Genomic DNA, 26,919 nt, shown 5'->3' on the forward strand with positions numbered 1-26,919 from the left:
TCTGTTGAGCAGGCACATCTAGTACAGTTACAGCAAGCAATTTATCCCCTAGTGCGCAAGTCCCTCCCCCAATTCTTGTAGGCTGAGCACTGTGGGGTTACAATCTTCCTGGATGTAGTCACCTAAGTTTCTTTTCTTGTTTTTTATTGGTCATTGGGTTGGGGCTTTTGGTATTTTCTTTAGGGTCTTCTTGCTGCATTTTGTTGCAGCCCTTAATGCATTGTAATTGTAGTCAGCTCTGGGACTCTTCAAGTGTTTGACCTATGACCCAGGGGGTTAAGCAAGCTGTTAGGAATAGATAAGGTGAGCTATTTTTGCAAGCTAGTAAACTTCCATTCTAAGCTAAATCCTCTGGTTTGGGTGAGAGTAACTAAAGGGTCCCAATAAGCAGACACTGGCTATTAAGGCAGGGCTCTAGGGTATCCTGTTCTTCCATAGCTTACAGGTCCAAGCGTATTCAAGGTATTTTGTCTTGAAAATGGACGACCATATACGTTGTTTTCTACAGCTAGGTTACATCCACAGGGACTCAAATATAGAAGTATGGAGTTCCTCTCAGGCCGTATTTAGTTTGCTTTAACAGCGCCCACAGTCAGTAGCTTCACACTCAAACAGACAGACGACAGGAAAGTCCACAGGCTTCCCTTCCCCACAAGGTGTGGCAAAGGGAGGGAGAATACTTAGAAGACTTAAAGAAGATTACAGAGTTCAAAGCCAGGGCACTAAACAGAGTTTTGTAAACTGATCAGCTGTTTCAATCCATCCTGCATGGGTGACTATTCAGGCTGAGCCAATCCACCATTTCAACACGTCCTATGTGGGTATCTATTCAGCTGGAGCTGATGAAGTTAGTGACAACCAAAAGAAAGGAAGGAGGGAGGAAGAAGAAGGAAAAATAAAAACACAACAAATAGGGGACAGGAGAGGAGGGAAAGCATAGCTTAGAGGGGTGGCAAGGAGTCTTGGGGAGGCTGGAGGAAAACTCCCAGTTGCAGCAATACTAAACCGAAGTTTCAGACAGCTGCCCATCAGCTGCAGAGGGGTCCGGCCATCATGCTGGCTCACAAGCCTCGCGCTTGGGAGAGAAAAATGTTCCCCATGTCCTGTGGACCTGCAGTGGTTGCCAGAGAATCTCTTATAAACCAGACTCTTTGGCTCCCCATGTAATGGAAATTGACATGGGGCCAGCGGATTTCCTAGACAAGGGTTTTATTTCAGGGCTTGTGCTCAAGAGCAAGGGAGACAGTGGAAGTGCAAGAATCCTCCCACTGGTTTTCTAAAAAGCGTTGGTAGGGATTGTTTTATTAGGCAAAGAGCAGGAATTGACATCAGGGGTAAGGTGTGCAGGCTGGGCTGGGCAGAGCATGTTAAGGGTAAGGTACACAGGTCAGCATAGCCGGTTGTGATGGTTACCTTGAGTAACAGGCCACCTGGTGGTCTGGCCCGCGGCAACAATGCTGTAAATCAATAGTTCAGCATTCCTTCTTGAGTAGGGACACTCCACAACCTTGGTTCGATTTTGGATATCCTTAGGCCAGTTTCTGGAATTTTTTTTTTTTTTTTTTTTTGAGATGGAATCTTGCTCTGTCGCCAGGCTGGAGTGCAGTGGCACGATCTGTGCTCACTGCAACCTCTGCCTCCCGGGTTCAAGCGATTCTCCTGCCTCAGCCTCCTGAGTAGCTGCGACTACAGGCACACACCACCATGTCCAGTAGAGATGGGATTTCACCGTGTTGGCAAGGATGGTCTTGATCTCCTGACCTCGTGATCTGCCCACTTTGGCCTCCCAAAGTGCTGGGATTACAGGCTTGAGCCACCACGCCCGGCCTGGAATTCTTTAAGTAAAAGACATGGTTAAACATGAAAGCCCAAAAGAATAATATAGTGTTAAATCAAGTTTAACCTAAAACTGCCTCCTTACATCCTTTAAGTTTGGCCTAAAAGTTTCTCTGTACATCGTGATCTGTAACAAGTGGAGGTATGAATGGACCATAGCCTACACTGTGCCAATCACCGAGTTTTGGCCAGTCAAATGTAGCCAACTGTTGGAACCATGTTCACAAAAGGCAAATGCCAACCTATACCCAATCCAGCTATTTCTGTACTCACTTTTCTTTCTTTCTTTTTTATTTTTTTGAGACGGAGTTTCATTCTTGTTGCCCAGGCTGGAGTGTAGTGGCGCAATCTCGGCTCACTGCAACCTCTGCCTCCCAGGTTCAAGCGATTCTCCTGCCTTGGCTTCCCGAGTAGCTGGGATTACAGGTGCCCACCACCATGCCTGGCCAATTTTTTATATTTTTAGTAGTGATGGAGTTTCCCCATGTTGGCCAGGCTGGTCTCGAACACCTGACCTCAGGTGATCCACCCATCTTGGCCTCCCAAAGTGCTGGGATTACAGGTGTGAGCCACCACGCCCGGCCTCACTTTTCTTTTCTGTCCATCACTTTCCTTTTTCTGTCCATAAATCTTCTTCCACCATGTGGCTGTGCTGGAGTCTCTGAACCTACTCTGGCTCAGAAAGCTGCCCAATTTGTGAATTGTTTATTGCTCAATTAAACTCCTTTGCATTTAATTCGGCTGAAGTTTTTCTTTTATCAGTAGAATGACTACTTTCTTTTGTGAACCCCGAATATCTGAGATGGTCTCAGTTAGTTTAGAAAGTTTATTTTGCCAAGGTTGAGGATGTGCACCTGTGATACAGCCTCAGGAAAGACATGTGCCCAAGGTGCTTGGGCACAGCTTGGTTTTATACATTTTAGGAAGACATGAGACATCAATCAATATATGTAAGAAATACATTGGTTCTGTTCAGAAAGGCGGGGACAACTCGAAGCAGGGAGGGAGCTTCCAGGTCACAGGTAGGTGAGAGAAAAACGGTTGCATTCTTTTTGAGTTTCTGATTAGCCCTTCCAAAGGAGGCAATCAGATATGCACCTATCTCAGTGTGGCAGAGGGAAGACTTTGAATAGAATGGGAGGCAGATTTGCCCTGAGCAGTTCCCAGCTTGACATTTCCTTTTAGCTTAGTAATTTTGGCGCCCAAGGTTTTCCTTTCACACTTTGTATGACTATTAATGGGTCTTAATATAACTATTAATGGGTATGGTGTCAGTGAGGTAGCATAGTGTTGTTTTGTGATCAGTGGGAATGCGTGAAAGAATGCTCTAGTGGGGGAGAGCTGAGCCAAGCTCCATCCTTACTCTGTCTCACATAGACATACACAAACATACAGACACAAATAGAGACCTTATAACTTTCAAAAAGTGATATAAAACTTACTAGTTTAGGCCAGGTGTGGTGGCTCACACCTGTAATGCCAGCAGTTTGGGAGGCCGAGGAGTGTGGATCACCTGAGGTCAGGAGTTCAAGACCAGCCTGGCCAATGTGATGAAACCCCATCTCTACTAAAAATACAAAAATTAGCTGGGTGTGGTGGCGGGTGGCTGTAATCCCAGCTTGGGAGGCTGAGGCAGGAGAATCACTTGAACCCAGGAGGCGGAGGTTGCAGTGAGCCCAGATGACGCCATTGCACTCCAGCCTGGGTAACAGGAGTGAAACTCCATCTCAAAAAAATAAAATAAATAAAAACCAAAAAACAAAAACAAACAAACAAACTTGCTAGTTTATATAAGAGCTCTTTTTCATCTTTGCCTCACTTTTATTCAAATTGTGTTTCGGCAGATGGAACAAGTTGTTACCTATTCGTTATAAGGGCTAATGCTTTTTATTGATATTTGTGGGGGAAACCTTTAAGATCTTTTTAGTTGCCCTGATGTATAATCTCATAGAGGCTGTGGCTCAGCCTCAGGTGGTTGCTTTAGTCAACGGCAAAGCTACTTTTTAAAGTGGGCTGAGCTAAGGAAAAAGGCATTGGAGTTTTCTCAAGAGACTGGAATTTTAATTGGTATTTATCAGGAGGGGAAGTAAATTTCTTGAATTTTGTGATAAGAAGCAGTACTACAAGTAAAAGTGAGGAGCCTCAATTCTGGGATCTAAAGCAGAATTACTTCCTTGGATGTTTGCATTTTAAAGAGATGGCTCTTGGCTGGGTGTGGTGGCTCACACCTGTAATCCCAGCACCTTGGGAGGCCAAGGAGGGCAGACTGCTTCAGGTCAGGAGATGGAGACCATCCTGGCCAACATGGTGAAACCCCGTCTCTACTAAAAATACAAAAATTAGCCAGGTGTGGTGGTACATGCCTGTAGTCCCATGCAACTCGGGAGGCTGAGGCAGGATAACTGCTTGAACTCAGGAGGCGGAGGTTGCAGTGAACTGAGATTGCGCCATTGCACTCCAGCCTGGGTGACAGAGCCAGACTCCATCTCCAAAAAAAAAAAAAAAAAAGTAAGAGAGAGATTGCTGTCAGGTTCTTGAAAATTTAGTTCTGGGTGGTAGAAGATTTACATCTCAAAAGGGGAGAGGAATTATGCAGACTTTTAAAGTAACTGCTCTAAGAGGATTTCCAGGGACATATTTGCCTATTGTCAGGTTTTGGTCTGCAACAAACAGGAAATTCTCCCAGCAGTGTTGAGCTTTAACATGTAGGGGCTTAAGGGAGGATGGGGGAATGGACAATTATTTGTCTGGAGAGTCTGCAGTGTTTACATGTCCAGGCTGAGGCCCAGGACAATTACTGTTTAAGTTCTCCTTCTTAAGGGCAGGACAGTCCCTTTTCCAGTGTCCTGGCATTTTATAGTATCTGCAAGCATCTTTTGGAGGGGAGGTTTTGGGATTGGTAAGAAGGATGGGTGGAGCTTTAGGTTATTCCTAAAGCTACATTTCTGTTTTTGTAAAGACTCAGTAAAGCCAGAACATTTGTTTATTTTTTAAAAATATTTATTTATTTATTTATTAGATATGGGGTCTCACTATGTGGCCCAGGCTGGAGTACAGTAGCACAACCATAGCTCACTGCAGCCTCAAACTTCTGGGCTAAGTCGATCCTCCCACCTCAGCCTCCCAAGTAAATGGAACTACAGGTGCATACCACCATGCCTGGCTAATTTAAAAAAAATGTGTTTAGATACAGGGTCTCACTCTGCTGCTCAGCTGGTCTTGAACTCCTGGCCTCAGGCGATCCTTTCACCTCAGCCTAGAACAGTTATTTTTTAATACTTCAAAGAATTGGGTGGTGACATCAACAATAGCATTCATGGATTGGCCTGCCTGTCCAACTGCCCTATTTTGAAATTGTCCCCTTAAGTCGGAGAGAAAATTTCTAACTGACATGGAAACCAAAAGATTCCTGTGTTCCAGGGCTTCTGAATTTAGAGCTGTGTGCGTTTGGAATGTTTTTATAAATCTTTTAACAGAGCCTTTAGGATGAATTCCTGCCCTCTGAGCACATCATTCCGCCTTAGCCCATTGACCTGTAAAGGGAAGTCTTCCATAATATCTCCTATCAGACTGGATTATCAGCCTTCCACTGGGCTGTGTGCAAGAGGAAGGTGGTGAAGGGGACTTTATGGTGGGTGTAGATTTAAATTTTTGTTCTAAATCTGATTTCTGTTATTTAATTTTATTAAGGGAGCCTTTTAGGCTAGCTGTGATACTTTTTGGGTCCTTCTTTCCATTTCATCCTCCCGTATAGGTAATTACGACATTTGCTTAGGGTAAGTGCTCTCTAAAAATCCTTTTAAATATGAAAGCTTTTCCAGCTCAAAGGATCTGTCATCTGGCCACTGACAATTTAGGATTTCCAAAAGCATACTTGTTCTGTAGCAGGACGAGCCACAGACAAAACCTCTCAGACACCGAGTTGTAGAAGGAAGGGCTTTATTCAGCTGGGAGCATTGGCAAGCTACTGCCTTAAAATCCGAGCTTCTCGAATGCACAATTTCTGTCCCTTTTAAGGGCTTACAACACTGAAGATTTCACACGAAAGGGTCGTGATTGATTTGAGCAAGCAGGCGGTACATGACAGGGGCTGCATGCACCGGTGGTCAGAGAGAAACAGAACAGGGCAGGGAGTTTCACAATGTTCTTCTATACAATGTCTGGAATCTATGAATAACATCGGTTTCTAAGTTATGAGTTGATTTTTAACTACTAGGTTTAGGCCAGGCGGGCCCAGGCCTGGTTTCGGGCCTGGCGCCGGGCTGCCTGTCTTTGGTTTTACTTTCTTGTTGTTTTTCCTTAAAACAGGTACTGACTATAAAACAATATAAAACAACAGGAGAGGGTCTCTCTCTTCCCTCAATTCCAAAATACTATTCAAAACCAATAAGCCTTTATATGGCTTGATCATAAACTACATAGCCAAAAAAAAGCTTCAGTAATGATATATTTCAGGATCTCAATGTTATTAGTGTTGGTTCTTTTCTGTCTGTACCTGTAACTAACAACAACACAACAGAAATTACAGAAATACAGTCACTTCTTGAAAATATTTAGTCAATTGTCTTGTCTAGGATTTTGGTCAATATGGCACCAAATAGATATTGGAGCTTTAAAATAGAATTGATGAATTTTTTGGAATAATCTGGAATTCTAGATGTAATAAACATTTAAAAATTGAATTCATTTAAATTAAGGTAGTTTCTCACACATCTTGTGTTATTTAGTAAAGACTCAGGACCAGTTTAACCTTTGTTACGTTGATACTTAGAATATACGATCTCTAACATCAGGATTATAAACAACCTAAGTTTGTAAATTCATGATTTTAACTTTTTCCTGCTCTTAAAAATTGATATACTATCTTAATTAGTTTAAAAAGCCAGTCCTTTTTATTCACAGATTCAACTACCTTTAGAACATTCTTAGGAAAAAACTTGTGGCAGAGTATGCAGCATAGGGTAAAAAGAGCACTGTGTGCTACTGTATTTCCTGTAATGAAAAATCTGCAATACAAAGCATGCGGTAGTAGAAAACCGTGTTCCTCTGAAGCACAGTTATAACGTGCATGTTGTAATGGATTTATCAGACTTGAGGAATAAGAATGCTCTAATAGCATGCTCATCCTGTTGGGAATAAATCTTTGGAACTTTAATTCACATGTGATTTGGAAAATCAACAGTAGCATCATTAAAAATTCAATCTGTAATCAATATTTGAGCCTACTCGTGACTATGTTTTCCTTTCTGTAAGTGATGGATCCTGGTGGTTTGCCGTCTTACGAATCAATCTCACACTGAAGATTCTTGGCCTGGGACTCAGACATGATGGATTGTGGCCTTTCTCTGTACCCATTGCCTTAGGAAGTCCTTGAGTACGGTTGTAACCAGTGTGTTTCATTCTTTTCCCCTGTGGCTATGGAAACCTCTTCAGGTTGGTGGCTACTGGGATAAGTCCTGTAGCACAGTGACTCAGCTGAAGGAAGGTCTCAACCGAATCCTCTGCCTGATCCCCTATAATGTGATCAATCAGTCTGTCTGGGAGTGTATTATGCCGGAATGGCTGGAAGCCATCAGAACAGAAGTCCCAGATAATCAGTTAAAAGAATTCAGGGAAGTATTAAGGTGGGTAAGTAGTTTAATGAAGTCACTGTAATTATAATCATATCTAACATTTGTTGAGCATGTACTGTATGCCGGTCACCCTACTAAGTGTTTTATATAATCTCATTTACTTTTTAACAACCCTGTGGAGAAACTTGAAGCCCCAACATGAAATAGCTGCAATACCTCAACCTAAGATGATTTGGCATTGTCCAGAAAAGATTTTGTTCTTGTGGAATAGTAAATAGATAAAAACAGATGTTTACTTATTTTGAAATTTTCAAATATAATTGGTGGGATGTGGTGGGAAAGTGCAAAGGCAAACTGTTTTAGATGTTGGGGAGCAATGCTAATGCTTTAGAAATGCAATTCCTTCTGTTAAACCTAATATGAGGAAGAACAGTAATGTTATTAACAACCATATGAATTATTTATAAGATCTCTATTTCAATGACATAAACTTCTCTTACAGTAAAGTGAAATATGCTGATAACAGTTCAGAACACAAACTAATCTAAAAGGCTTGGCTCTCCAAATAGGGAATAGTTAGAAAGACGGTGGTGGTATTAGTAGAACCCAATCTATGCCCATTGGTCATTTACTTTTGTTGCTCTGCTTTCCAGCAAAATGTTTGACATTGAACTCTGTCCTCTGCCTTTCTCAATGGAGGAGATGTTTGGTTTTATTAGTTGTCGGTTTACAGGATACCCCTCCTCTGTGCAGGAGCAAGCTTTACTATGGCTTCATGTAAGTGAATAATACTTTCGATCATTTTAGGAAATAGTTCTTAGCTTATAAGCTTTAGATCCCTGGGTCGAGGGAGTGGGAGTTATAGCAAAGAGTTCATAAGTCCCCATGTTTGCCAAGAAAGAATATCTCCTGTGCATAGATAAATGAGTAAATTTCAAATATATGTTGCTCTAGTTGTGGTTAATAACATATAAATATATAAATTGTGCAATAATATTACTGAATTCATAGTAGCTTTAGGTCCTTTTGTATTTTTCCATCAATGGCTATTAAAAGTACAATAGCTGTCTTGTGGGATTCTGATAAATCTTTGATATTAAACAGGTCCTTTACTTGGAAAGTTGGGGAAGGATTTAGTGAGTAGTTCATGCTGTTCCCTCAGCCTGGGATGACTTCCTCTCCTGTCTCTATTTGTGAACTCCAACCTACCTTTTAAAGTCCATCTCAAAAATTATCCCCTATGTGAACTTTCCTGCTACTTCAAACCCTCATCTTCCCAGGTTCTCTGTGTGAATTTGGTTCTATTTCTGTCTCACAGTTTTTGTCTGTCTCGCCACCTGATTACAAGCTCCTGAGTACAGGGGCCAGGTCTTACTCATTTCTGTATTTATAACCCTCCTCATCCTCTCCTCCTAGAATATGGCACACATTTGTATTTAAAAGTGGATGTTCAATTAAAGTTTATTATATTAACTTGAATACCTGATATGAGTTTGGGCAGTTTTAGAAAATGAGGACAGAATCAATGTTTAGATTAACTACAGGTACAGATACATTTCTGTGTCATGCAAGGATAGGATCCCATAAGCTCTTCAAGTTGTAAAGATGCCTTTTCGAAACTAAAGAGCAATATTCTTCACATTTGACAGAGAGTAAAGGGACCATTTTTTAAAAAGTCAAAATTTGGGCCAGCTCGGTAGCTCACACCTGTAATCCCAGCACTTTGGGAGGCAAAGGTGGGCAGATCACTTGAGCTCAGGAGTTCAAGACCAGCCTGGCCAACATGGCCAAAGCCCATCTCTACAAAAAATACAAAAATTAGCTGGATGTGGTGACTCACGCCTATAGTCCCAGCTACTTGGGAGGCTGAGCCAGGAGAATCTCTTGAGCCCAGGAGATTGAGGCTGCAGTGAGCTATGATCAAGCCACTGCACTCTAGCCTGGGCAATAGAGTGAGACCCTGTCTCAAAAAACAAACAAACAAAAAGTCAACTTTGGGATTTAGAATTTAAACCATTTATTCCCAAATGGATTTCAGTAAAGTAATTCTCCTTTTAAGAGCCAGTCTTCCTACAGATGGCTGGATGTTGCCTCAGTTACCCCATTGCACAGCCCTTACACTGTGCTCTTTGGGGATGAGCCCATACAGCTTTGTCCCCCCTATAGCTACAGCGGCAACATTTACACGTTTTACGAACTGGGCTTTCATCCAGCCTTGGTTTATAAGACAGAGTGCTGCAGCTGAAGGAGGTTTTCCAGCCTTGGTCTATTTGGAGGATAGAGTGGACACTATAGTGGTTAGAGTTGACTCATTTATAATTAATTCTGGAAACACGTACAACAGCTCCCATGTGCCAGGCACTGGAATAGGCACTGGAATAAAAATGGGACCGTAAATAGTCCTTTCTGCGTACTTCCTTTCTTTAAGCAGCTCACAGTGGGAGGAATAGGATTAGATAATTAAACAGAAGAAAAAGTAATAATTGCTCTAATAAAGGTATGTATAAAGGTTAAGAAAGCAGAAAACAAGGATGGATTAATTCTGTCTGAAGGAAGAAGGCATTTTTTTCCAGAAAATTAATGACAGAGAAAGTGACTTTATTTGGGCCCAGACTGACACGAAGTTGTACCAGACAGCAAGATCGGATGGGTCATTGAGATCAGAGTGGGGATGGACCAGAGAAGTAGTGCTAGTCCAGGAGAAAGGTGGGGATCTAAGGCACTAGTGGTGGGTATGGAGAGTGGGGGACAGCGTCAAGAGAAACTGAGAAGTGTTAATAGAAAGAACATGGTGACCTATTGGATGCTGGGGGTGAGGAAAGGAGAAAGTTCAGTGATAACTTTGATTTTCTTAGTATGAAAATTGGAGGATGACTGTGTTGATAGAATACATGTAAGGCTAATTATCCTTATGTTCAATAATTTGCTTTGGAAAAAGAAGGTTAAATATAGCTTTTTTGAGTTTTAAAATTTACATGTGTTTTTTGGGGGATATATGCCTTTTTTCCCTAGGTATTATCGGAGTTAGATATCATGGTTCCACTTCAACTACTAATAAGTATGTTTTCTGATGGAGTTAATTCAGTCAAAGAGCTGGCAAATCAAAGAAAATCAAGAGTCAGTGAACTGGCAGGGAACCTTGCATCTCGAAGGGTAATTATTGCCACATTTGTTCTTGTCTTACTTTTAAAAATCTTGAAAACCCTTGTCAGTTATCCTACGCCTGAAAGTACTGTCATAAGAAACCAAAAATTTGTTTTCAGCCCATCTCACTGTGTGCATTAAATAGTCACATTTGTTTGGTATAGTTTGGTATAGTTTATAATCAGTAAGTTATTGAGTTTTCATTTTATTTTTAATTTCTTTGAATTTTAGCTCTCTCCCTTGATGAAAAAGAGTAGCTTTTTGGTAACGTTCCATTTTTATGAGTCTCCTGGTGAATAAGAATTTTTTTTACCATCTCCTAGGCAGATCAGTGCTTCACTTTGGGGGCGAGGAGTCTGGGAGGAGTTTGGATGATTGTTGTTTTTCCTTGTCTTTTGGGAAGATATGATCAACTACTGGTGACTGTGAGGGATGCTGTCACTGTGAACCAACTGAGCCTATTTTATTGACCCCTTTGCATTATTGTAGATGAGAAAAGTCAAGATAGTCTGTCTAAAGTATATACAAACTGCTGGACAGCTTTGGTTATTTTTCTATGGAGGCCTGATAGAGTCTCTGCTGATGTGCTGCTGTTCTCAGGCCGTGAGCAGCTGTGGAAAGGTTGACTCTTATTGGATGGTTGACAGAAAATGTCCTCCACTTGTCCTTGTCAAGCCTCTCTACAAAATTTCCCCCCCTGTATGCCATAGGCTCCAGCCATCCCACCTGATATCTAGGGATTAAAACATGGAACATGATTATGGGTTTACATTCAGTGTTTTAAAGAATATCATTACTTATTTTGTCATCTGCCTGATAGGAACCAGCTGCCAACCATCTATACTTTCTTTCTTTCTTCTGTAACCTTTAAGATGACATTCCTTTGTGTAGCACTTTATTCTGTGCAATGTGTTCACAGCAAACAATATCACAGAATTGTGTGAGGCAGCCAGGGAAGAACTCATTATCTTCATTTTACAACTACCTAACCTGATGTTCAGTGAAGTGAAGTGATTTCCTACAGAAACACTGTGAATACCTGGGTATTCTGATTCTTAATGGGGTAATCTTCCTCTTTACCTTAAAAATGGTGTTTGAAGAGCTTTGTGGTTACCACAAAGACTTTTAAGACAGAAAAATACCTAGGTGATAGGTTCAGTCATACCCCAAACCTCAGCATCATGCAATATAACTTTGTAACAAACCTGCACATGTGTTCCCCCGATTCTAAAATAAAAATTGAAAAAGAAAAAAAAAAGAGAGAAATATGATTTGAGAGTGATGTACAGATGTGTTAGTCAGGGTCCTGATTCAGAATTTATCCCAGATAGTTTAAATGACAGACTTTAATGGAGGTTCTTCCTATAGTGTTATGGGAAAGCTTAAAGGAGCTAAAGGAGCAATATGGGTGGACAAAGCACCTAGAGTCCAGGAACAGTCCAGTAGAAAGTCCTTACACTCCCAGGGCTGAAGGAACAAGGGAAAGAGTTCCTGGGGTACCAAACAGGAGCTGAAACTGTAAGAAAGGGCTGGTTGGAGAAGTTATGGAGTGCTGGAGATGCTCCCAGAGATGTAGCACCCAAGTGGGCAGGGAGAGGGGAGAAATACTCCTGCCTCTCTCTCCTCCAGGTTTCAGGACTTCTGCTGGTACCTCCCATTGACTGAACCCAGTTAGGCTTGGTGGCTTATGCCTCTAATCCCAGCACTTCAGGAGGCTGAAGTGGGAGGATTGCTTGAGTCCAGGAGTTAGAGACCAGCCTGGGCCACATAATGAGACCTTGTCTCTACAAAAACATTTCAAAAACTTAGCTGGGCCTGGTGGTGCATGCCTTTTGTCCCAGCTACTTGGGAGGCTGAGGTGGGAGGATTGCTTGAGAGTGGGAGGTCAAGCCTGTAGAGAGCCGTGATCATGCCACTGCACTTCAGCCCGGGCAACAGAGCAAGACTCTGTCCCAAAACAAAACAACAACAAAATAATCCAAAAAATAAAAACCATTGACTTAACCCAACTGGAAGCTAGGCAGCAAAGGAGCCAGAGGAGACTCAGTCCACGACTTCTTGGGCATAGAGTAGGGCGAAGGAGGTAGTAAGAGTCTGAGTGGGGGTTGGGTGGACAAATGGAGAATAACCAGTACAAAAGGTTTGTCATATATTGTTGTCTCATAATAGTTTAATAATTGTAATCCCCAGAGACCATCTTTTAACCAATCAGGTCAACCTGAGATTCTGTGCTTCTGATTCTAAACATTATCTTGCAATATTTTACTTTTGTAAGTTCTCATTTTTCAGGGTACGATTTTCAGTAGACTCAAACAATCTGGTCTAATTGTACATGTTTGATGAGTTGAAAAATGTAATGGCAGATGCCTTCATTCTTCAGGGTGTTGATGTCACTTCCTGACAACTAGGAAGTTTGAGTGGTTTTATTTCTTGTTTTTATATATTGAGAGAATCCTTAGCATTTGGAGGTACTAATGCCATTGGTTAAGGAAAGAAATAAGTGTGACAGCTGGAAATACCTTCCATAGAGTCCCCAAATATTTTACACAGCAATTTGAGCTTCTGTGAGTTCATTTCTATGTGTTGCCATTCTTTCTTATAGGTGAGTGTTGCCTCTGATCCTGGCCGACGAGTTCAGCACAATATGCTCAGTCCATTTCATAGTCCTTTTCAGAGTCCGTTTCGGAGTCCTTTGCATAGTCCGTTTCGTAGCCCTTTCAAGAATTTTGGACACCCAGGAGGAAGGACTATTGACTTTGATTGTGAAGATGATGAAATGAATCTAAATTGTTTCATCCTCATGTTTGATCTTCTCCTGAAGCAGGTAGCTGAAGCATGAGCTTCCTTTAGTTCAGAGGTGAAGAATGAGAGAAAGCGTTGTACAGCAATTCTTTCCATGTGTTGGGCATCTCCACACTTATCAAAACGATGCAGCATCACCCAAGACCTTTTGAAAACTCCTTTGGAGATTTCCTAAAGAGTCTGAAAACTACTTATGTGAATATCTGCAGTGATGTTGACATATGAGAATGGACTGAATTTTAGAAACACCCTAGCATCATTAGAATTGATTCTGTTAAATAAATTGCATGAACAAAAAGGATGATACTATTGTTGGGAAGGGCAAGGTACAACTCTATAGTGATGAAGCTAATTTTAATATATTTTGTACATTGATTTTTAAAGTTAATTTAAAAAGAGAAGTTAAAAAGATTTTGATGAGAACATTTCTTTTTAACCTTTTATTTTGAAATAATTTCAGATTTGCAGAAAAGTTACAAGAATACTATAAAGAATCCCCAAATACTCCTCCCTGCAATTCTCCAGATGTTAACATTTACCACATCTGCTTCTCTCTTTCTCTGCATGTGTATGCATTAATTTTTAATAGATCGTTTGAGACTAAATTGCAGACATGATGTCCTTTTATCCCTAAACACTTCAGAGTGTATTTTCTAAAAAAAAGGACATTCTCTTACATAAACACAGTACAGTTATCAAAATCAGGAAATTAATAGTGTTATAGTACTACTACATAACTTGCAGAAATTATTAATTTTGAAAATTGATATAATAATAGTAATATCATCTTTATAGCAAGAGAAAAAAGCCTGGCTTTGATTAAGGAACAATCTAGAAGCACTCATTGCAATTACAGATACTGTTCCCTTTGTCTTCTTTAATCTAGGACAGTTCCTCAGTCTTTATCTTTCATGTCCTTGACTTTTTTTTTTAAATTATTTTTAATTTTTGTGGGTACCTCATAGGTGTCTATACTTATGGGGCCTTGACATTTTTGAAGAGTATAGTCCAGTTATTTTGTGGACTGTCCCTCAATTTGAGTTTGCCTGATGCTTCGTTATGAATTAATTTGGGTCATGCATTTTTTTGGCAGCAAGACCACAGATGTGATGTTACATCCTTTGTAATGCATCATGTCAGCAGGCATAAGATATAATAATGTCCCATTACTGTGATGATAACTTTGGTCACCTTAACCAAGTGACCAAAATCTGCCACATTTTTCTGTGATAAAGTCACTATTTTCCCTTTTGTAACTAATAAGTAATTTGTAACTACCTTATGGATTTCCTCTTTATTATCAGACTTTCATCCACTAGTTTTAGCATCAGTGGATGATTCATCAATTATTACTATCATGGCAGTCAAGTGATAATTTTCCAATTCCATCATTTCTTCTAAATGTATTCGCTGGTATTCTACTGATGGAATAGTTTCTCCTTCTTTCCCATTTATGTGTTTCTTTATTTATCTACTCATTCCCGCAGTGCCCATGGATTTTTATGTTATTTGATGGGTTATAATCTGTTACTATGATTCTGTATTTTGATGCTCGTATTGTTCCACATTTGGCCAGTGGGAATCTTTTCAAGCTGGCTCCTGTGTTCTTTTGGCACGTCCACATCATTCTGTGAACTCTTCCTTGATTTCTGGTGTGACAAGATGTTCCAGGCTCATCTTATATTTTCCTAGCCCCAGCCCTGGAATTCAGCCATTTCTCCAAGGAGCCCTGGTTCCTTTTAGCAGCTCATGGTATTTAGAAACCAAGATCTGGACTCTAGGTGAGGAGCAGCATTTTTTAAATGTGTAAAATCTCACAAACCAATTAGCCAAAAACAACAACTCTCTTTTAAATCTCCTACATGATTTTTAAAATAATTCCAATTGCTTCATCTTGTGTTTATATTCCTTCTAGAAAAACCCACGGACAGCAATGTATATTCATGGTCTTGAAGCCTATATTGTCTTTAAATAATTCAATATTGCTGTCAGTTAGTGAAAATTATCCCCAAGTAGTGTGCCAATGGAATATTGCACAAATGGACCAAACTCCTTCTTCTTCTTCTTCTTTTTTTTTGTGTGTGTGCGTGTGTCCTTTTTTTGATGTCTTTCAGATGGAGTTACAAGATGATGGAATCACGATGGGTTTAGAGCACAGCTTATCAAAGGACATTATTTCTATTATAAACAATGTCTTCCAAGCCCCCTGGGGGGGATCCCACACCTGCCAGAAGGACGAAAAAGCAATCGAGTGCAACTTATGTCAGTCTAGTATCCTCTGCTATCAGCTTGCTTGTGAACTCCTGGAGAGACTAGCTCCTAAAGAAGAAAGCCGGCTGGTGGTAAGCAGTTGAAGAAACGAGATGACCCATGTATAGCAGCATTAAAGACTGCAGTAGCTGATGTAATGGAGTCTTCCTCCAGCAGCATCTTATACTCCATGCTGGGTTATACGTGAGACTGCGTTAAAAGAAACTTTTCCCATTGCTTCTGCCAACTCAGGCTCTTGGAAAGGGATACAAACTGGAGCCACGCTATACAGAATTCTATTAAGTGGCTTGAGTGAGGGTTGTAGCACCTCCATTCATACGGTTTCATGCATTAGTAGTATTCTTAAAAGAACTTTTATCACAAAGTTATATTACAAAGTTTAAGTGACAATGGATACTGTAAAATGTATTTTTTTTTTTTTTTGAGACAGTGCCTTACTCTGTCTCCTATGCTGGAGTGCAGTAGATTGATCATGGCTCACTGAAACTTCTGCCTCCCAGGCTCAGGTGATTCTCCCACTTCAGCCTCCCAAGAAGCTGGGACTACAGCCCACCACCATGCCTGGCTAATTTTTAAATTATTTTTTGTGGAGATGGGGTTTTGCCATGTTGCCCAGGCTGGTCTTAAACTCCTGTGCTCAAGTGATCTACCCTCCTCGGCCTCCCAAAGTGCTGGGATTACAGGCATGAGCCACCATGCCTGGCCAAATGTATGCATTTTTAAATTGTTTCTCCATCTAGCCGTTGACAGACACTTGGGTTGCCATACCTTGCTGTCGGTAACTCACGTTATAGCAGTTTTTCACTCCTAAAAATTTGACTACCCTGGACAACCAGTATTTGTGTCTTTAAATTTTTTTAAAAAAATTATTTATTATTATTATTGTTATTTTTAGAGATAGGGTCTTGCTCTGTCACCCAGGAGGGCAGTGGTGTGATCATGAATAGCTGCAGCCTTGAACTCCTGGACTTAAGGGATCCTCGTACCTCAGCCTCCTCGGTAACTGGACACAGGCATGCCACCATGCCTGGATAATTTTAAACATTCTTTTAGAGATGAGGTCTCACTATGTTGCCCAGGCTGGTCTCAAATCCTGCCCTCAAGTGATCCTCCTTGCCTCACCCTCCCAAAGCACTGAGATTACAGGCATGAACCATCGCACCTGGCCAGTATTTGCATCTTTTTTTTTTTTCTTTTTTTTTTGAGACAGAGTCTCACTGTGTCACCCAGGCTGGAGTGCTGTGGTGTGATCTCGGCTCACTGCAACCTCTGCCTCCCAGGTTCAAGCGATTCTCCTGCCTCAGCCTCCCCAGCAGCTGGGATTACAGGCGTGTGCCACCACGCCTGGCTAATTTTTGTATTTTTAGTAGAGACGGGGTTTCACCATGTTGGTCAGGTTGGTCTCGAATTCCTGACCTCGTGATCCACCCACCTCGGCCTTCCAAAGTGCTGGGATTATAGGCATGAGCCACCATGCCCGGCCATTTGCATCTTAATATAGCTTTGTGAACCCATTGTTATTCCTTCCTAATCAAATCCTGTTATTGAATAAAATGTATATGGGTGAGAATGACTTGATGAGTGGGACACTGATCTCAGAGACTAATGCAGAGGTGAGAAAGCAGACCTAGGAAGATTTAATGATGTTTTTGATCTTCTTCTATATATATTTGAAGTGAAAGAAAATGTTTCAGCAATAGCGGTTAGAGATTTCTTTTCACTGTTCTGGCAATAAGCTCCAGGGTCTTCTGGGGTGAGGTGCCTTGGCCTCTGGCCTCAGGAGCATGGGACCCGGGACACAGCAGGTGTGCAGTCCAGCTTTGCTGAGCTGAGCAAACCATTCCTGACACCCCTCCAGGGCTGCTTACCTGGCTGCCTGTCCTGTTTATTTCAGGAGCCCACAGACAGCCTTGAGGATAGCCTCCTTTCTTCCAGACCAGAGTTTATCATAGGCCCTGAAGGGGAGGACGAGGAGAATCCTGCAAGCAAGCATGGGGAGAACCCAGGCAATCGCACTGAGCCCGTGGAACATGCTGGTAGGTGTGCACTGACTGCCGGGGAATGTGCCATGTACACATGGCCTGATGTTCAAATCACCGGGTTCTTGGTTTAGTATCGACTTGGGCAAATTCAGATGTGGTTTCCTAGTATAGACTCATGCAGAGGAACATTTCCCAGCAGATTATAAAATGAACAGATCCGTTACAGTTCCCATAGAACCCAGTTCCCTGAGCATCTTTCTGGCAGCGGGCACTGGTTTTCAATAAAAACTCATCGCCTCCCTACTTACAATGCGAGGTATTCTCTGTGGACCAAGGCTGGGCGCTGACAATCTTGGCAGCCACTCAGGGCATTTGGCTAAAGCAGAGTGTTTCTGGATAGCAGCAGTGGGGCTCTGGCGGTTGGGCTGTGCAGGCTGAGCTCGAAGGCTACTTTGCTGGCTCTTAGCTGTGACTGGGGAGCGGCCACTTTTTCATTTGTCTCAAAGCTCTTGGGTGGACGCAATGGGGGCAGTGAGATGGCAGACAGGCTCAGGAATCGTACTCTAGCTCCTCTCACATGAGGGCATTTAGGGATTTCAGGATGTGACCCCACGTGCCTCTGGGAAAGCCTGATTTCTAGCTCTGGGTGGTGGCACTCTGGGGATCTATATGAGACCTGGGGCAAATTTGGGCAGCTTTTCAATCTTCCTGCATCCATGATCCGGAAGAGTTAGAATAGCTTGCTCCTGGTCAGGCGCGGTGGCTCATGCCTGTAATCCCAGTACTTTGGGAGGCCAAGGTGGGCGGATCACCTGAGGTCGGGAGTTCAAGACCAGCCTGGCCAACATGGAGAAATCCTGTCTCTACTAAAAATATAAAATTAGCCGAGTGTGGTGGCTCATGCCTGTAATCCCAGCTACTAGGGAGATTGAGACAGGAGAATCACTTGAACTGGGCAGGTAGAGGTTGTGGTGAGCCGAGATCGCACCGTTGCACTCCAGCCTGGGCAACAATATTGAAACTCTGCTCAAAAAAAAAAAGAATAGCTTGCTCCTGGGAGCTCACTCCAGTATCGGGAGACATGGGCTTGGCATCATTTCTTCAGTGAGTAGCAGATATTATTAGGGGACTGTTTTCTGGGGTTCATTGCAACTGTGGAGGTGTCTTATTCAAATGAAGGTAACCCTACTAAATCTTCGGTCAGAACTAACTGCTTCTCCATGGATCATATGAACAGTGAATTGTGTATGAGTATCTCAGCTCACACTATTTCATGTCATAAACTTTAGAATTTGAAGGAATACCTGAGGTGATCTAGTTCACTGGTTTTCGGTGTGCACTTCTTGGAGCTGTAAGGGCTCGGTATGATTTTTTTTGGAACATCCTCAACTGGGGCAACCCCTGGGGGGAAGAGGAGGGCAAAATATAAAAACCCAGGCTCCCCACCTTGCTTCTGCCAGATCGCTCCAACTTACTCTCATGGGTTGGAGGTCTTTTTTTTTTTTTTTTTTTTGAGATAGGGTCTTGCTCTGTCATCCAGGCTGGAGTGCAGGAGCGCAATCACGGCTCCCTCCAACCTTGACCTCCCAGGCTCAAGCAGTCCTCCCACCTCAGCCTCCTGAGTAGCTGGGACCACAGACACGCTCCACCATGCCCGGCTAATTTTTTGAACTTTTTGTGTAGATGGGGTTTCACCATGTTGCTCAGGCTGTTCTCGAACTCCTAGACTCCAGTGATCCACTCGTCTCGGCCTCCCAAAGTGCTGGGATTACAGCATAAGCCACCACACCCAGCCATGTGTTGAAATTCTAAGATTTTCCGCAGACAAAATATTCTGCAGAAAAGAAGTTTACAATCTGCTGATCCAGTTTAACCTTTGCACTTGGCAGATGAGGAAAATAAATCCCAGATGGCTTAAACAACTCGCCCCGGTCATGTCACTCCTACTATTCATTCACAATTTATACTTCGTATTTCACATGATTCCAGAGCTGTAACGGAACATCAGAATCCCTGAGAAGCAGAAACACAAACAAAAGCTCCACTCCCCGGCTCCAAGTCTGGGTATCCCTGGGCTGGGGACCTGGGAATTGGAAACAACTAATTAGTGGCAGGTTTGGGACTAGAACCCAGGTCTTCTAGTTTAATTTAGGATTAATTAACTTGTTGGTGCTGCAGCAGCCAGGGCCCAGGCCCAGTTGTGTTTCTGTCAGGCATTCATGCCTAGGGGAAGCTGGGACTTCACTCATGATCCAATAGCCTGTACACTTTCTATGCAAATATATTTTTTAAACTTAAGCTAGCACACAGATCAACTGCTGCTTTTATCTCTATGTAATATTTTATTGGAACAATGGTTAAAATTAAGCAATTTCTTTTTTCTTTTCTTTTTTTGAGACAGAGTCTTACTCTGTTGCCCAGGCTGGAGTGCAGTGGTGTGACCTCGGCTCCCTGCAACCTCCACCTCCCAGGTTCAAGCAATTCTCATGTCTCAGCTTCCTGAGTAGCTGGGACTACAGGCACCCACCACCACGCTGGCTAATTTTTTTTTTTTTTTTTTTTTTAAGTGACGGGGTTTTGCCATGTTGGCTAGGCTGATCTCGAGCTCCTGACCTCAAGTGATCCACCCCCCTCAGCCTCCCGAAGTGCTAGGATTACAGGCGTGAGCCACTGCGCCTGGCCAGCAATTTATTTTTAAATGTTTTTCTTTTCCTTGCTGAGTTGTTATACAGTCCGCTTATTAAAACACATGCTTTGTTCTCCCCTGCGTGCTCCTCCAGGCTCCTGTGGCAGCTTTAGCCTCTTTTCCTGCTCAGGCTCCTGTGGCAGCTTTAGCCTCTTTTCCTGCTCAGGCTCTCTGCTGTCTTGTAGGATGCAGTTCTAAATTGTCTCCGCAGGAGAGCTCCTCTTCTCTTTCTTCCAAGACCAGGGTTCCCTGCTGTTCAGAGCCTCTCTCCTGCTTCTGCTCTGCGGGCCTTCAGGCGGTGATCTGGAGCTCTTCTGTCCTAGAATTCAGGGGTGCTCTGACGATACATGTTCAGAGACTTCCCCTCCCTTCTAGTGTGCTTCCCTTTTTCCCATCTTGAGGCCTGGCCCCTATTTCTTATAGCGGTCAGATATGTCCACCACCAAAAATATATTTAAAACTTTCACATCAAACAAAACTGTCAAGTACTCATGACAAGCATTTAAAATACATTCAGGTGGAAGATTCCCACTGGACTTTTCAGTATCTAGACCAAGGGAATTTGACTGCCGTTGCCTCTGATCCTAGGGATTGCCAAAACGTGTAATGGTGATTTTAACATGTTCTGCACTAGTTTCTGCATCTGGTTAACTTGTGAATTCTTTTCTCTAGCATGCCTCATGTATAATATATTGCTGCCCCCAGTATGCGGGCAAAAGTTTTAGAGATCCTCCCGAGAGGGTAAAAATAATGAGTAGTTGTTCTCATCTGAATATGTTCAACTGTTTCAAAATGCACCTCTTTTTGTGAGAATCCATGGGATAAACCTCTTTAGTTTCTAGTACAACTTGAACACCTCTCTCTCTCTTTTTTTATTTTTTTTATTTTTTGAGACTGAGTCTTGCTCTATTGCCCAGGCTGGAGTGCAGTGGCTCAATGTCAGCTCACTGCAACCTCCACCCTCCCAGGTTCAAGCGATTCTCTTGCCTCAGCCCCCAAGTAGCTGTGATTACAGGTGCCCACCACGACGCCCAGCTAATTTTTGTATTTTCAGTAGAGACAGAGGTTTCACCATGTTGGCCATGCTGGTCTTGAACTCCTGACCTCAAGTGATCCACCCGCCTTGGCCTCCCAAAGTGCTGGGATTACGGGCATGAGCCACCGCGCCCGGCCAAACACCTCTCTTTAATACCTGCATATCTCCCTTCCAATTAGAAAGGCATAGCTAGCCAGGTTCCAGGTCCCTTCAGGGAGCAGCAGAACTAACAGAACTAGCAGCACTGTGCAGTCAATCATGTATTCAGTTGTCTTTGGGTAGGGTTAGCTCCAGGGAGCCAAAGACATCTGAATACATGATGGACTGCACAGTGGAAAATGGAAACTGAGAATCCTCAATTCAGAAGATTTCCTGCACTTGTATCATAGCAGGGATATATGCTAATTTGGAGAGCAAATAAAAACATTTCTCAAACAATTTTGCATATATTCTATGTAGATTTTTTACTCTTCTTGGTTTTTATGATCTTGATAAATTGATGAATGATGGGGGAAAGGAAGAGTTAGCCTAATTTTTGTGTAATTATTTCTTCACAGCAGTAAAGAATGATACCGAAAGAAAATTTTGCTACCAACAGCTTCCGGTAACATTGAGACTAATATATACCATTTTCCAGGTATATTTTCTGATGTCTTTGAATACTTGGCTTGGTAGCATTACTGTTTTGGATAACTTAGTAACCATGTGGTTTTTTGTATAGGAAATGGCTAAGTTTGAAGAGCCAGACATTCTTTTTAATATGCTCAATTGCCTGAAGATTCTCTGTCTGCATGGAGAATGTTTATACATTGCCAGGAAAGATCACCCTCAATTTTTAGCCTACATTCAGGACCACATGCTGATTGCAAGGTATGTCTTCCTAATGGTTTATTTTGTTTGTTTATATATTAGGCTTTAGTTGTGAAAATTAAAGTTAGATTAAGATTTACTGGCTTGTTTGGGTTATTTTTTGAGCCAGGACAGCTCGATTGCCTATGGTAACTACTTTTATTTTTCTTTTTTAGTCTAATTTAAAAGTACGTTAATACAAGGAATGGTAATTTCCGTTTGCCTGACACTGAATAAATAGAAAAGTTAAAGTAAAAATTATTTTATGCCTTTCACTTGTTAGATGGCTTAAGAATATAGAAAATATAGAAAAATGCCAAAAAATACATTAATATTTACCTAGTATAATTAAGTAAGGACTTACCTACCTTCTTACTTAAAATAGAACTGCTAATAGATGTCTAAATCTCTCCATATACTATCTGATAAGTTATTTTTTTAGAGACTGGTGAGACATTTTGAAAATTATAATAAAACGTTACCCTAGATTTACAGTGTTTTTCCTCCTGAAAACCTTAAAATAACTTTTGCAATCTTCCTGGAAATAAATCAGAAACATCCTTATTTTATGTGTATGAGAATGAGTCAATAAAAAAGGAAAAGATTGGTTCAGGTTAACTTGATGACAAACCACATTGAGGCTCTATCTTTCTTTACTCATTTTGGTTATTTATTTATTATTCATTCAACAAATATGAGGGCTTACTGTATACATTCTTGTTCTGGGTTCTTAGGGAATTTGCAATCTAGTTTGGAAGGGGGTGAATCCTATATAGAGGAAAGATGACCATATAATTTAGTATTCAAATTTGTCTATGTTTGAGAGTGAAGAGAGGTGGTCTTCATAATAACCCCAAGAGGATGAATATAAACTCGACAGTCTTGGTTAAACTAAGATTCATGATCATGTATATGTAAGTCACTGTCAATCCAAGGGAATGTGATAAATGACTGCTTTATACAGCTCAGAGGTGGGAGAGAGCATTTCTGGATGAATGATGAATGATGAAAGGCTCTGGAGACAATACCACTTGAATGGGCATTGAGATAATGATAGAATTTTCATTGGTAGAGATTTGAGATGTGTGGGACATGTTGTAAAGCCTGGGAATGTCAAGAGCAAACAGATGGCAGAGTTGGAAAGAGGGGACCAGAAATGAGCAGGGCATACTTGGGGGATACCGAAGCTTTATTTATTTATTTATTTATTTATTTATTTATTTTGCTGGATGGTGTGGATGTAAGGGAGTAATGGAAAATGAGGCTGGAGAAGTGGGTTAGGACCCAAGTATGAAGGGCCTTGAAGATAGGGATTTTATTTAATGATGTTTGGAGATCCATGGAAGGCCTTAAAATAGAGTCAGAGGTGTGCTTTACCAGAATGAGTATGGAGAAAAGAGAGATTTTTGGAAAGCACCCAAATTTAAGAGAGTGCTAAGAGTACATTGCAAAGGCTTACTGAATATAAACAGACAATGCAGAACTTTCTTCTGAAAGGTTTGTTAGAAGAGGAAAGGAAACATCAGATACTTAGAGAGAAAAGGGAGTAGACATTAAGGATTTTTAGGATAAAGAAAATCTGAACGGCCAGGCGCGATGGCTCACGCCTGTAATCCCAGCACTTTGGGAGGCCGAGGCAGGTGGATCATGAGGTCAGGAGATCGAGACCATCCTGGCTAACATGGTGAAACCCTGTCTTTACTAAAAAATACAGAAAAAATAGCCGGGCGTGGCTGCAGGCACCTGTAGTCCCAGCTACTCGGGAGGCTGAGGCAGGAGAATGGCGTGAACCCGGGAGGCGGAGCTTGCAGTGAGCCGAGATCGTGCCACTGCACTCCAGCCTGGGAGACAGAGCGAGACTCCGTCTCAAAAAAAAAAAAAAAAAAAAAAAAGAAAATCTGAGAATATTTATGGTCAGTGGGAAAGGGCCAGAGAAAGAAAACAGTTAGTGGGTCCAAGTTTTGGAAGGCAGGAGAGTGTGTGATCAAGAACAAAGGGTAGGGTGGAAAAAAGGAAGAATACCCTTTCCTTTGAAAGAAGATAAATTTTGAGGCAAAGAGAAAGTGTTAAGGGGAGTTTATAACAGCTGACTTAAGCCTTAAGAATATTAGGTGTTGATGTCTTATCCTGAGAGGTGATGATAGACATTGTGTTGGGAGCTTCAGGAACATGGAAAAGAGTATAGGACAGCCTGCATGAGGAAAGCAGCAGGAAGTTAACAAGAAATAACCAAAGAATCACCAGCTTTAGGGTTCAGCTGAGGTTAGCTGGCACCAGTTTGCAGTGGACCAACTTAGGGGTTTGGGTTTCTTTTTCTCCGGCGCTCAGAGGCTTGGGAGTGGACGAGAGCAAATGGGGCAAAGGGTTTATTCGGGACTGGGGACTGGTGATATGGTTATGATGGAAGCTCAGAGGGATGAGGATTCCAGAGTGATGAAACGGTTGTCTCTGGGATCCATTCTACGATTGAAAGCAGATGAAGCCAGAAAAATTGATATTTGGGAGAAGAGTATGGAAAAGAGGGCAGGGGAGTCTCAGTCAGGATGGGCTGGGGGATGGGGGGAAGTTGGGTGTTCTCAGCCTTATAGAGGGGAGGTCAGAGTCTCATCCAGCAGAGTAAAGACAGAGGCCACTGGGGATGAGGAGGTGTGAATGAGACCAGGGCTTGATCCACTGATGGCATCTGCAGAGGCCCACGTGAGGAGCAAGACTGAACTAGGTGCCTAATGGACCAAAGAATTGGGAGAGGACCGTGTGCATCAATGTCATGGGTTTCAAAAGAAAGAGGCTGCTAAGAGGAGGCCTGGAGGAAGTCTTGGGAAGCAAGGGTCATTTGGCCTGGTGAAGACAGGAGTCCAGACTCATTGAGACTCTGGACTCTCAAGAGAAAATCTTAAGGCCAGGCACAGTGGCTCATCCCTGTAATTCCAGCATGTTGGAAAACAGAGGTGGGAGGATCACTTAAGGCCAGGAGTTTTAGACCAGCCTGGGCAACATAGCAAGACCCCATCTCTACTAAAACAAAAAATTAGCCAAGTATGGTGGTGCAAGTCCCAGCTATTGAGAGGCTGAGGTGGGAGGATTGCTTGATTTGAGGAGTTTGAGGCTACAGTGAATTATGTTGGTGCCATTGCACTCCAAAATATAATAAGAAATTGTGTTACCAGAAAAACGTGAGGTTTCAGCTAAGAGAGGAAGGGGAAGCTGCACTAGTTTCCTAGGCTGCTGTAACAAATTGCTATGAACTGAGTGACTGAGTGGCTTAAAATTACTGAAGTTTGTTCTCTCACAATTCTGGAGGCCAGAAATCTGAAGTCCAGGTGTCAGCAGGGCCGTGCGCGCTGTGACAATTCTAGGGGAGGAGTCTTACTCGCCTGTCTCCTGGATTCTCATGGCTGCTGGCAATTGTTGGAATTTCTTGGCTTGTAGCTGCCTCACTCCATTCTTTGCCACATGGTCTTCTTCCCTGTGTGTCCCTGAGTGTCCCTTCCTCTTATTAGGGCACTAGTCATTCATTATATTTAGGACCCGCCCTATCCAGTAGGAACTCATCTTAACTGATGACATCTAAATAAGGCCCCATCTGGAGGTTCTGAGTGCACATGAATTTTCAGGGAGCACTATTCAGCCCATTAGAGAAGCATACCATGAGAAAGGTGGAGGATCTACAGAAGTTTCTTCCCAAGAAAACAGGGATTCTACAGCTGCAGAGGGAGGAAGAAGCTGGGGAAAGGGAAAGGGTAGACATGGCTGACCTGGAGTGGGGAAGAGTAGGAATGACCTGGAGGGAACAGTGTGAAGTTCGAGACCATCAGCAGATCTGGACGAAAGGAGTGAAGGAACAGGGTCAAGAGTTAGGCAGATGCTCCATGAATTCAACATGGGAATATGAAATGGGCATTTTTTTTTTTTTTTTTTACTGTGAAAGCAACCCCCCCAGAATGTACACTTGCCAAATGGACTGTTAGTGCCATGGGACCACCCATTCGGCCTTTGGGGTCCATAGTCCAGGCTTTCTCCTTAAAGGGCCAGGTTTTCTCCGCAAAGTGCCACCATGACACAAAAACTATGATGGACAATGAAAGGACTTGTGGAAAAGATGCTCTGCTCCTTTCCAAACAAGTCTGCCCTTGAGAGCTGGGAAAGGCTAATGGGACTGGCCGAATCTCGGGTTTTGTCATGGAAATGGTTTTCTAGCTGGGCTGCCTGGTTTGCATTCTTCAACTACACCGGAAGTTCCATGAAGGCACGAATTATGTCTTCTTTTTCTTTGCACTCTTCCTAGGGCCTATTGTTGTGCTCTGGAAGCATCATCATCCTTGTCCTCATGACGGTGGTAGCAGCTTCAGGTTTCTGCATACCTACTAAGTGCCATGCTCTCTGCACATCTTGTTTAAAGCCCACACTGGAAGGACACAAAGATTTAGAGAATTTGCACATGGTCACACAGCTTATGAATGGCAGGGTTGGGATGAGGTCCCTGTTTGTCTGACTTCCACTTATTTAGATTAAGCATATGGTGTTTAAAAAATCACTCCTTTTCATTCTATAGCTCTAGTATGCCTTCTGAAAAACAGCCAACTGGAGTGGCTCGTACCTCAATATGCTCTCTGTAAAATGGAGATGGCACGTGTCACTCTTCCCTTCTCTTACCGGTGCAGCATGAGCTATGTAAAGTCACAAATACATGTGATCCTTGAACAATGGGGAGGTACAAATGCTGACCCCTGTGCGGTTGAA

At 42.4% G+C, this 26,919-nt stretch overlaps 1 protein-coding gene across 1 annotated transcript in view; it reads left to right on the plus strand.

Annotated features, from left to right (window-relative positions):
- Positions 1-26,919, plus strand: part of UNC79 (unc-79 homolog, NALCN channel complex subunit) — a 279,575-nt gene that overhangs the window by 134,050 nt on the left and 118,606 nt on the right. The window contains exons 15-22 of the mRNA XM_054447451.2: positions 7,270-7,460; positions 8,063-8,186; positions 10,422-10,562; positions 13,156-13,377; positions 15,470-15,697; positions 17,521-17,662; positions 21,888-21,967; positions 22,052-22,200. Coding sequence (XP_054303426.2) covers positions 7,270-7,460; positions 8,063-8,186; positions 10,422-10,562; positions 13,156-13,377; positions 15,470-15,697; positions 17,521-17,662; positions 21,888-21,967; positions 22,052-22,200 — 1,277 coding nt within the window. The remainder of the gene's footprint in view (positions 1-7,269; positions 7,461-8,062; positions 8,187-10,421; positions 10,563-13,155; positions 13,378-15,469; positions 15,698-17,520; positions 17,663-21,887; positions 21,968-22,051; positions 22,201-26,919) is intronic.

Source organism: Pongo pygmaeus, chromosome 15 (genome assembly GCF_028885625.2).
Source record: "Pongo pygmaeus isolate AG05252 chromosome 15, NHGRI_mPonPyg2-v2.0_pri, whole genome shotgun sequence".
NCBI lineage: Eukaryota > Metazoa > Chordata > Mammalia > Primates > Hominidae > Pongo > Pongo pygmaeus.